General features: G+C 45.0%; 2 protein-coding genes across 2 annotated transcripts; both read left to right on the plus strand.

The window, feature by feature from the left end:
- Positions 1-3,832: 3,832 nt before the first annotated feature.
- Positions 3,833-4,816, plus strand: LOC147242257 (trace amine-associated receptor 1-like). Its single transcript, XM_086189533.1, has one exon. It carries the CDS (start codon positions 3,833-3,835, stop codon positions 4,814-4,816), a length of 984 nt encoding a protein of 327 aa, XP_086045659.1.
- Positions 4,817-11,065: 6,249 nt separating this feature from the next.
- On the plus strand, positions 11,066-12,052 carry LOC147242258 (trace amine-associated receptor 4-like). Its single transcript, XM_086189532.1, has one exon. It carries the CDS (start codon positions 11,066-11,068, stop codon positions 12,050-12,052), a length of 987 nt encoding a protein of 328 aa, XP_086045658.1.
- Positions 12,053-12,360: the final 308 nt, after the last annotated feature.

The following is a 12,360-nucleotide window of genomic DNA, read 5'->3' on the forward strand; positions in this document are numbered from 1 at the left end:
AGGGCAGGGTGCTCGTCTGCGTCTTGTCATGATATGTATCACGATACATATAAATACATACAGGATTGTACTGATAGATGTATCTAATATTTCACCACATTCATAAGAATGCAACTGACATTTGGAACACATTCCAATTCAAGCCTATAAAGTTAAGCACCACCACCAACTATGCAGGGTTTACCTCCTGTCCACTAGGGGGCAGTGCAGTATCAATTCTGTTTTAATGTGAAGTCCGAGTGAGTGTCGGCCATTTTTGGGGTAAACATTGTCTGTTTACATTTCACACCGGCTTGTCTGAGTTCAATCGTTAAGTATGTAGTTACTTCATTCATGTAAGTATGCTCTTCCTTATATGTTCATGTTGAGTTCATGATATTGATTTTATATTCGTTTAAACAGTATCCATTTTTGTTGTGTTGCCTGCAGAGCTTCTACATTGCTGTCATTAAAGCAAGTGAAGTGACATCAAGGAGTTTTTTCTTCATGTAGAAGCCATGGTTGTTGTTGAATGCCCCGCCCCTGGCTGCGACTTTGATACCGGTGATGTCTCCGAAGATCTTGCCACCGCTTTAATGACAATTTACAGACTTTCCCATCAAGAGGCAGCTCCTGCCATGGCTGCGCAAGGCCCCAAAACTGGAACGACCTGGAGTTGATGTTGGCATATCGACAGAGCAATGGAACGTGTTCGTCCGTCAATGGGATGTCTACTGCACCATCTTGGGAATAGGAGCAGCCCAGGCCCCTTTCCAGCTGTTTCAGTGTGCTGTTGGTGACAGCCTGTTTTAAGCCGACCCGAACAATGTGTCTGGGACTTTGCTTGACCTACTCTATGCCTTTGCTGGCAGTCATCACAGTCGCCACATGAGTCCTACACACTGAGCTGCTTCAGTTGCGCCAGGAACGTGACGAGACATTCTGCACCTTTTCTGCCAGAGTGCGTGGGAAGATGGAGACGTGTGCCTACATTGCTGTGTGCCGGTGCGGCGAGAACGTGGACTACAACGATCACATCATGCGCGACGTTCTCATCAATGGGATTCACGACTCAGACATACGCTGTGAGGCACTTGGGGCACTTGACATTCTCAAGATGCCTGTTAATGACATGATTGCTCTCGTTGAGAACAAAGAGATGTCCCGTCATCCGCCCGTATCGGCTGTCTCCTCGTTCCAGCCCGCAGCCGAGCTCACAGCTGACTCGCCCCTCAGCCCCAGGCCCGGTTGATGCGGCGAAACAAACTGTGCCTGGGGTGTGGGAGCACCCTTCATGTCTTCACAGAGAGTTGACTGTTTTAGGGCCCGCCGATGCAAGAGGCAGCCACAGCAGCCATCTGACAGTCAACAAGCCACCATGGGGTCAGAGCCGATCTCCCAGCTTTCGTCCATTCAGTCTGATGTGCAGCCTGGTCGGCGTTGCAAGGACAGACTCAAGCACCATATCTTCTCAAAGGGTGAATGGAGACGGGCCAAAATGAGGGACCACTCCTGGACGCTAATCACCATCTCACTCAACTGCCGGATGAAGGCGTGGCTGCTCGAGAGGTATGCCTCATCTACATTTAACACTTGCCCTCATCGGGCACTGCCTTGTATGGAAGGGCTGCCTATCGAGATTCATGTGGACCCTGCCGCCACACCGAAAATGTGCCACACCACAGCCGGTTTTCCTCTGTACTAGCAGCAAAGAGTCCATGACGACCTTCTCCAGGACAAGGCCCTTGGCGTCATCGAATGTGTGCTGTATGGCGAGCCAGTAAAATTGTGCCACCATATGGTGGTCACCCAGAAGCACGACGGGTCCCCCTGAAGGACTGTGGACCTTTCACCTCCCGATAAGTTCTGCCAGTGTGAGACTTTTCGCCACTGAATCGCCGTTCTGCCGTTTTGACGGACTGACAGATTACTTTATTACATTTTACATTACATTATTATTTTGATGCTGTCCTCTTGGTCTTTGAGCGCAAAGAATGTTGTGTGGATGACACTATCCACTACGACACTTACCTGGACCAAAAACGCACCTGTCTCCGCCCTGACTGGCCCAGGCATGGTATTGGATACTTCCTCCTCCAACAGCTTTACAGCTGCACCTTAGGCATACCGGACTGTTGCCCGGGAGGTTGGAGGATCACCCCCGCTGGCTCGCGCTTCCTGTCGGCAGAGTAACCCTCTGCAGCCATCGAAGGAGAGGCCCTGGTTGTGGCCTAGGGTCTTGAGCAGACACGATACTTCATACAGGGGTGCGACAACCTCATTGTGGTCACCGACCACAAGACCCTGGTGAAGATCTTCAGCGACCGTACACTGGATGAGATATTGAGCTCTCGCCTGGTTAGACTCAAACAGCGCACTCTCCCATGGCGCTTTGACATTGTGCACCTGCCCGGTACGAGCAACTATGCCCCCTCTCCCTCTGGCTCGGAGAACAGCCTGTCACTGGGACTACTGTGTGTGCCTGACGCCGTGGAGCTGGACTTATAGCTTCCATCAGTAGCAATGCTCAGGAGCTCGGTGCCATCTCCTGGTCCCTTCTTGCGCAGGAGACCCTGCTGTACTTAATCAAACATGAAGACAGGGTTGACGTGGGAGACCCTGCCCTGGCGAGTGTGTTACCAGACTGTGACTCTATCTACTCGCAAGATGGTGTCCTGCTTTATCGGGACCGCGTTGTAGTTCCCCTATGCCCTTCCCCTAGGTCCTTTGGCACCACCATGCGGCCCACCAGGGGGGTCTCAGCTGTGGAGCAGCAGGCCCAGGCCATAGTCTACTGGCCTGGAATGTTGGAGGACATCCACACCATCAGGCATGGGTGCGTGGACTGCAAACGCAATGCCGTGTCACAGGTGGCCCCGCCTCCTCTGCTGTTTCTGCCGCCATCCACCCCATTTGAGGCAATGTTTGCTAACTTCTTTGATTATGGAGGGCGCAACTACCTGGTTGTTGGAGATCGTCTCTTGGGCTGGGTGGAGGTCCTGAGTGCTTCGGCCGGGACTGATGCAGAGGTGGCTGGCCAGGTTTTCCATCTCCGTTCATTCTTCCACACCTTTGGCGTACCAGAGGAGCTTTCCAGTGATGGTGGTCTGGAGTTCTCGGCGGGCCTCACTCAGGACTTCCTTCGCTTGTGACAGGTCAAGCATTGCGTGTCCGCTGTTAAGACTGCAATGTGCCTTCTTTTGTTCAACACTGGCCCCACTGGACCGCTTTCTGCGCTCGAAGGAATTAGAATGACTTCCATTCATATGAACAGCCTAACCCAAACTTTAATTGTAATCCTAACCCTAACCTTCGCCCAACCTCAATTCACACTTTAACTCTAACTTCAACCAGGGACTCAGAAATTATGTTACACTGCATCAGGACCCGTCTTTGATCCTAATAAGGTCAGTTTATTCCAGAAAAAGTCTCCAATGGGTATCAAAAACCAGTTACATACTCATGCACGCACGCATGCACGCACGCACGCACACACACACACACACACACACACACACACACACACACACACACACACACACACAAAGTTAATTTTTTTGTGACCTTTTCCTGTGTCTTCTGCTTGCCAACAGGATGTTTTGTCACAATCCTGATAGGATAAGTGTTGCGCTAAAGGGGAAACAGGCTGATAAATATCAAGGTTCTGCACAGAAGTGTGTGTGAGATGCACATGGATGGACTTAAAGGTTCAACAGGTTTGATTTTTTTGTTTTTCAAATGGAAAGCCCATGTTTTTAACATTGTATATTGCTTGTCTTTATATATTTTATACACAAAATTGTCTGTATGTCAATTTTCATAGGATTTGTTTTGAGTTCTAGGAAACTGCAACATGAAAAGAGAAGTCAATGGGACGGCTGTTGTGACTGACATACATCCCTGCTACCAAATAGATCATTTCAGTTACATCCTGACAAGTACCCCTTCTTTCATATGTCTATCATTATATTCTTTCCTATTTTTATTATCTGTTGTCACAGTTTGTGGAAACCTCCTTGTACTAATGTCCATCATTTACTTCAAACAGCTCCATACTCCTACTAACTACCTTATCGTCTCTCTGGCTGGTGCTGACCTGCTGGTAGGGATGATAGTTTTTCCTTTCAGCATGGCGTTCTCTCTCAGCTCATGCATGTATCATGAAGATTTATTTTGCAAAATACGAGGAAGTTTGGACATATCATTAAGCACATGTTCTATTCTGAACCTTTGCTGTATCTCCATTGACAGATATTATGCAGTGTGTCAACCTTTGACTTACAGCTCTAAAATAAATCACTGTGTTGTTGTGATCATGATCATGGCAAGTTGGGGGGTTTCTGCTCTGATTGGAATTGGAGTCATAATTGCCGGATTGAATCAAGGCAAATGTGAGGAAATGTGTTTTATTGAGGTTCTCATGGCTAACACTCTTGGTCTTATTTTGTCTTTTTACCTCCCGGTGATCATAATCCTCTGTGTCTACCTGAAGATTTTCCTTGTTGCACAGAAGCAAGCACGCATCATCTACAATGCAACAAAGACTGGATCGACTGTCAGTAGAACTGAGAGGAAAGCCACTAAAACTTTGGCCACTGTTTTAGGAGTTTTTCTCATTTGCTGGACTCCCTTCTTTATTTGTATTACCTTTCTGCCTTTTAGCAAAGCTTTAGTACCATTTCATGTGATTGAAACACTAAACTGGCTTGCACTGTCCAATTCAATGCTCAATCCATTTATTTATGCTTTCTTTTACAGCTGGTTTCGATCTGCTTTCAGAATGATAGTTTCTGGAAAGGTATTTCTGGGTGATTATGCTGACTCAGCATTGGCTTGATTTCCTGTTTTGTGCACAGAAACAGACTATAAAAATGTCGGAAATGTGATAGAGACATTGACACAATAAATCTGAACGTATTAAAACAGATATTGCAGCAATGTGCTGGGCCTACTTAAGAGCTAACTACTCATCAGGAAAGGAACACATAAAAGAAGTGTGAGGTTTTTTTTGTGCATATCGGGATGCTTTAACATTTCACTGAGCACAGCAAGTTAACAGCTCAAGACCATGTTGACATGTATTGTTTCCTTCCATCTACAGTCCACAGTGATAAAACCAGGCTGTTTAGCTAAATATGTTGTGATATCTTAGGAATTAGGAATTACAAGAATAAAGTCAGGTATCTTTCAAGTCCACTGTCCAAATTAGCTAGATTAGGTACATTAAAAATGATGTTTTCAGTCTGATTGCATTTTTATAGTGAGCTCTTCCCAAAAATGTTGAACTACTGTTGCAAAAATGAGGATTGTCCTTTTAATATTTATTCCACACGATCAGGCTGTTGCAGATAGCATTCCTGTTTTAGGTGAGAGGGGTGGTATAACATGATATCAACCCATTACCTGTTTGGCCCATCATCAAATCTCATTATCATGATTACCCGTTACGGATTTGTCACAGGCAATTATGTGAAATATTGTAGACAGCCCGCTAGATGTCTCCCAGGAGTATCCATTGTGAGCAGTTGCTCTAATGCTAATGAACATGCTTTCCTGACAACGACACAGTTAGAGATGATAATACTGCACGGAGACAGAAGACACAGAGAAAAGTATTCTTCATTTGTTCCAGCTGACCTGGTTGATTTAGTGCACCACTCATGAGAAGAATGAAGACTTTGAATCAAATTTCTTATAAGAAACTGGGCTATGTCTACAGTATGTGGCTCATACAAATATGGCACCTTTGGGGATGTACTGTCAAATGGGGAAGCACTTGAATTGTGACTGGTACTGTGTGGAGAGACGTCTCTCTGACGGTGAAGAAAAGGACTGGATAGAAGACACTGTGATGGCATTCATGAGGTGTCGTAATAATCTGGTGTTCTAAAATGGGAAATGCAATGGAAGGAAGTTCTTTTACGCTTACATCTATCAAGATGACATTTAGAAGCTCTTAAGCTGTATAATCATACCATGCAAAGTGAAATATTAACGTTGTTAAATTACATTATAAAGTCAATGCAAAGACACGTGGTGAAGCAAGAAACTGGTTTGAATGCACAAAATTGGAAAGCCAAATGACGGTTTTATCACAGCATATTTTTCAAGTTAAAAATATTGAAATTGAGCAACAAAAAAACAATCGCCAGAAGTTAGGTCACAAAAGCCCATCAGTGTAAAACTCCCTGATGTCCTCTCACTGAAGTGCTGTTCAGTCAGACATTGGACACTTGAATTTGGTCGTGGACTTGCAGATTTCAGTGACTTTGGTCAGGAAATAGTTTCATATCTGAGTATGCTATTATAGCAAATCAACTCACGGTTCTACGAAAGTAACCATATTTCACCAGAAACATGTGAAGAATGGCTCCATGGTGGTGCAGTGGTTAGCACTGTGGCCTCACAGCAAGAAGGTTCCGGGTTTGAGTCCCGGCTCGGTTGCGGGATCTTTCTGTGTGGAGTTTGCATGTTCTCCCCGTGCCTGCGTGGGTTCTCTCCGGGTACTCCGGCTTCCTCCCACCGTCCAAAGACATGCAATTTGGGGACTAGGCTGATTGGATTCTCTAAATTGACCGTAGGTGTGAATGGTTTTTCGTCTCTCTATGTTGGCCCTGCGATGGACTAGCGACCAGTCCAAGTTTCTTGTAAAATACTGGCAGGTTCTGATGTTGCTCTGAGCACAGCTTCAATTTTGAATCTCTGCTGTATTTCCATTGACACATATTATGTAGTGTGTTATCCTCTGAGATACAGAACTACAATCACTCGTAATGTGGTTGTGATCATGATCCTGGTCATCTGGAGTGTCTCTGTTCTAGTTGCCATTGGCTTTATACTTGCAGAGTTGGACCGTGAACAATGATCATCATGGTCTGTATCTATGTGAAGATTTTCCTTGTGGCACAGAAACAGGCACGCAGCATCCAGGACACAACCAGGAAGTCTGGAGTGACGGTCAGTAAGAGTGAGAGGAAGGCCACCAAAACTCTGGCTATCGTTATGGGGGTTTTTCTGATCTGTTGGACCCCCTTCTTTCTATGTTTTTGTTCTCAACGTCTAAATCCTGTGACAGTACCACTGCCATTGTTTGAAGCTCTTATTTGGCTGGCACTGTCAAACTCAATGCTCAATCCCGCAACATGGAACCCATCTCTGAGCAGTTGGCCGCCCTGCGAAGAGAGTGATGTTGAAGACCAGAAAATATAATTTTACGATTTGCATTGGACTGAAAGAGAAGACGGACTGGAATGTGAGCTCCTCTGCCACAGCTTCCTTGTCTGCTGCCAAAGGTCGGCTGCCCCATTGTTTATCCTCCAGGAGAACACCATCTGCCTTGGTGACGCAAATGGCATGTACTATCTTCCCTCCCCCGTGTTTTCCTGACCCCTGCCTCTGCCCTCTCCACCTCCCTTGGGGTATCAGTGCCGACCTTGTAGTCTGGCTGCAGGCCTCACTCCCACTTGCCTCCATTGGGACAACAGACTGGCGTATTGGACCACCTAATTCAAGGGTTCCCTGTATGACCAGTGCCAGAGCATTGTCCGCATTGCTGGCAGTAAGTCGGACTTGTTTCTGGTGAGGGTTGGACTGCTCCAGGAGTGCCATATCCGGATCAAGGACGAGAGAGGAGGAGTTCAAGTACCCCTGGGTCTTGTTCAGGAGTGTGGGAAAGATGGATTTTGAGATCGACAGGCATTTTGGTGCAGACTCTGCATCTGTCTGTTGTGGTGAAGAGGGAGCTGAGCTTAAAGGCAAAGCTCTCAATTAACCGGTTGAGCAAAGTTCCTACCCTCACCTACGGTCATGATCTTTGGAAAGGACGAGATTGTGGGTACAAGCGGTGGAAATGATTTTCCTCCCAAGGTTAGATCTCCCTGAGAGATTGTGTGAGAAGCTCCACCATCCGGGTTGAGCTCAGAGTAGAAGCGCTGCTCCTTCACACCAAGAGGAGTCAGATGAGGTGGCTCAGGCATCTGGGGCCTCATGTATCAATACTTACGTGGATCTCATAATAAAAATCTGCGGTCGCAAGAATTGTGAAAGATGCGTAGGCACAAAAAAATCTGGATGTATCAATATGTGCACGTGCCGGAATCCATGCTCGTTTCCTTGATACATCCCTATCAGCATGGAATTGAGCGCAGATGTCGGAGCGACTGGGCTCGCCCCCGTTACGCCCACCTCTAAATACGCAAATTTATTTAAAGAGGGTCTCCGCTGTCGGCGCTCGCAAAATAATGTTGAAGAAAAAGAGGTTCACGGCGTGTGAACTTGTTGGGGAGGTGGAAGAGAGACAGTAGATTTTGTTTGGCAGCCTGTCCAGTGGTGTCAGGATAAACAAGAAACGTTGGATAAGAAGTGCGAGAGGGTGAATGCGGTGGGTTCAGAGCAATGCACCCCCGCAGAGAAAAAGTTAAAAAAAGTGATCGGACCTGTTATTGGCTAAAGTTCCCTTCTCATCACCAATGTTGTTTATCATCACGTTCATACATCTTCACTGCTTCTAATGACGGAGAATGAACGAGTCGCTACATCTGTTTCAAGTTTTATGGTGATGGTAGAAAAGTGTTCGTTCTGTCCTTTACTGAATGAACAAAGTGATACAAAGCACAGTTTTCCTCACGAAACCTTCGCAAGCATCACTACGTCATAAGCTTGCACCGCTGCTAGTACTCTGAAAGATTTCCTATCTCTATTTCTAATGCATGTCTGCAATTCTAACTTCCTAAACAATGCAAGCCAAAAGTATGACTAAATTCAACACTGCGCAATCACTAAATGCAACAACTACAATAATCAATGGACTTCAAGGTGGAGGTCAAGCGGCGTAAAGCTGCCGGCCAGACAGGTGGGGGTCAGGGAGAGGGGCACCTGACAGAATTTGAGCAGCAGGTGGTGGCAGTCATGGGCAGCACCTCTGTGTGTGTGTGTGGGGGGGGATTGTCGCTGCCACCCATGCTGTCATTCAGAGCCTGGAGGGTAAGTGGCAACTCCTTTTCATACACAACATTTCGACATGCTTTGCCACAGACGTAAATGCAACAAATACACAGAATCAGCCATTTAAGTAAACTAACATGTTTAATAGAAATGGATTCATCAGCCATGCCGCTACGGGTCGCACCCCTGCCGGCTCCCGTGCCAGCCTGTCCACCGGCTCAGAATCATCTGTCAGGACCAGTGGCATTCCGTCCCCGGGCCCCAGCACAAACATCAGGCCGACCCAGCGGCGCATCTTCTGGCCCACACGGATCCAGTGGGAGGATCCTCACTCAGGTGGTCCTGCTGTCACAGGAAGACATTATTAGGGGAATAACGGGGATCAATGAGAGGTTCGATCGCCTGATAAATGTTCTGGAACGTTTCGTCGACAAAATAAATTCATCCGGCTTCATGAATTGTGTACTCGCTTCTTACCCATTCACATTGTGGAAATGAAATTCTGGTGTGCGAGGACGGCTGCCCGGCCAGGATCAACGTCCATCCCTCCAGCCTCTGCACATCGATGATCTGCACATTGATGGAGTGGAAACCCTTACGATGAATGTAAGCATGTTCCTCATTGGACGGCGCTTTTATGGCAACATGAGTGCAGTCAATGGCTGCGATTACGTAGAGAATCCGGCTATTGCTGCAAATTGCACTTTGATATTGACCTGTTCAACCGCACCATAAGGGAATTTAATGTACCTGCTGGAGCGGCGGATGATCCGGTCCATCACCCAGGGCATGACCCGGCTGAGGGTCGACTGACTCACCCCGAAACGGTCCGCCATCTCCCGCTGGAAGGCTTTTTTTGTGCCCGATGTATGTGCGGTTATCAAATAATGTCCGTTTCAAAACACCGCCACAGGGTGTCGCCAACAGACCAAAGTGCAGTTGACGCAAGAATCGGCTTTCCGACAACTTCTACGGCACCTCCGGAGTTGGCGTGAAACAGCGCAAGAATCAACAAACTTTTCGCGTTGATACATCTGAACGTGAGCGCTGATTGGCTGTCTTGACGCAAATTTTTTGTTGAATATTTTCAACTTGCGCAAAGGGCGAAATTTCGCCTTGTGAATTTGCGCATTCGCCTCATTGAAAATTTGCGTCATTCGCACGTTTGCATAGACTTTGAATGGAAACTGTTCGCGCGAATGTGCAAATTTGTATTTGGTGTGAACACAAAGTGAACCTGTCGACCAGGAACATTATGATGCCACATTAAAATGGACCTTTCACCTAACTGGTACAGAATGTCACCATTCTGTCATGTCACCTCTTAGACACTGGTGTGAAAGTTCTTCTGAAATCTGTGTGTTCTGGTTGTGTCAATCGTTTGATTCTACAGTCATTATTATTATTATAATCATGATAATCAACATTTTTTTTTTTTTTTTACAAAGACACTATGACCTTTGACCTTAAACCATCAAAAGTGGCTACAATTTAATCGTTCATTACAGGTAAAGATTTTTACCATCTTTGAAGAAAATCCCTCAGTGTGTTTCTGAGACATTGCATTAGTGTGAAAACACGTTGACCTTGACCTTTGAATTTAATTCATCAGTTAACCCCAGTGCACATTTTTGACAACATTGAGAACGTTGTGACTGTTGCAGGCATGGAGACACCAATTAAATTTAGAATGAATAATATATATATATTTTTTTATCTGTTTAATTTTCATAAATTAAATTGTCTGATTAAAAACTTAAACAACTTTGAAAAAACTTTTCTTAAACTATGAATAGAGGAGAGTCAGTGTCAAACCACCTGTATGTTTTTTTCCTCACGTGCCTCTCAGGGCTTCCATACTTGTTACCTTGACACCTACTTTTGTCAAACTATAGTTCCACTTTTGATTGGACAACAAAGATATATTTGTAATATGGTCTTCAGATAAACATTAATAAAAATCAAGACTTCACAGTGACAAGTTACTCAAGAACAGAATTACACAATGACGCACAAAGTGTGAGTATTTTAGGTAAGAAAATATTAAATTCTTTGTCACATTCAGATTGTTATTTAATGAATTTCTTGTGTTATCAATGTTTCATGTCACTAACAGAAAACTGGTTTGCAGGAACTCAGAAGCATGGCAGCAGAGGTCTTTTTCAACCACACTCATGTCAATGTCATACATCCCTGTTATCAAGTGGATCATTTCTCTGTAGTAACAAGAACCTCCTCCACAATGTGTGTTTTATTCAATCTTCTCCTTGGCTCATTATCTGTTATCACAGTATGTGGGAACCTCCTGATAATAATCTCCATCATTTACTTCAAACAGCTCCACACTCCTACTAACTATCTTATTCTGTCTCTGGCTGTGACTGATCTGCTGGTTGGTGTTGTAGCTTTTCCTCTCAGCATTGAATTTACAATAAGTTCTTGTTTGTATCAACACAATGTTTTTTGTAACGTGCGGGAAATCTTTGATGTCGCTCTCATCACAGCTTCTATTTTGAATCTCTGCTGTATTTCCATTGACAGATATTTTGTAGTGTGTCATCCTCTGAGATACAGAACTACAATCACTCGTAATGTGGTTGTGATCATGATCCTGGTCATCTGGAGTGTTTCTGTTCTAGTTGCCATTGGCCTTATAATTGCTGGGATAAACCTTGGGCAATGTGGAGAAAAGTGCAATATTGATGGTTTAATTGCAAATATTTCAGGACCTGTTTTCTCCTTTTACCTACCAATGATCATCATGGTCTGTATCTATGTGAAGATTTTCCTTGTGGCACAGAAACAGGCACGCAGCATCCAGAACACAACCAGGAAGTCTGGAGCGACGGTCAGTAAGAGTGAGAGGAAGGCCACCAAAACTCTGGCTATAGTTATGGGGGTTTTTCTCATCTGTTGGACCCCCCTCTTTATGTGTTTTTATTTCCAACTTCTAAGTCTTCTGGCAGTGCCACTGCCTTTGTTTGAAAGTCTTTTCTGGCTGGCAATGTTAAACTCAATGCTCAATCCCTTTATCTATGCTTTCTTTTACAGCTGGTTCCGATCTGCTTTCAGAATGATCATATCTGGAAAAATATTTGTCAGTGATTATACTAATTCAGAACTTAGATGATATTTATCTTTCATTAAACCTTGCAGTTTAGTCCTGAGCATCACATATGTAAGTTCTTTTCAAAATGGTTGTATGTTTTCTTACCAGGTTGATATGCTACACTTTTCCTGCTGTATAGAAGAGCTTCCAACTAAGTTTTGCATCTTCGTGCAACTTCACCAAACACCTTTGATTCTGTCATCCTGTCTTGAAAAAGTCCACGGCTTAATACATCACCTGAATGGCATACAGAATTGTGAATTGAAATCTGTCGACTAAGGTGTAGTTGTTGAACTACTTGGTCATCTCCAGGGGCTGAAATCCAGACC

This window comes from Aulostomus chinensis, chromosome 20, assembly GCF_037954235.1.
Source record: "Aulostomus chinensis isolate RoL2024-O1b breed Wild chromosome 20, RoL_Achi_v1.0, whole genome shotgun sequence".
Lineage (NCBI taxonomy): Eukaryota > Metazoa > Chordata > Actinopteri > Syngnathiformes > Aulostomidae > Aulostomus > Aulostomus chinensis.

Excerpts from the sequence above, each read along its gene's own strand:
- LOC147242257 (XM_086189533.1), top strand. The coding sequence starts at position 3,833 with ATGAAAAGAGAAGTCAATGGGACGGCTGTTGTGACTGACATACATCCC.
- LOC147242258 (XM_086189532.1), top strand. The coding sequence starts at position 11,066 with ATGGCAGCAGAGGTCTTTTTCAACCACACTCATGTCAATGTCATACAT.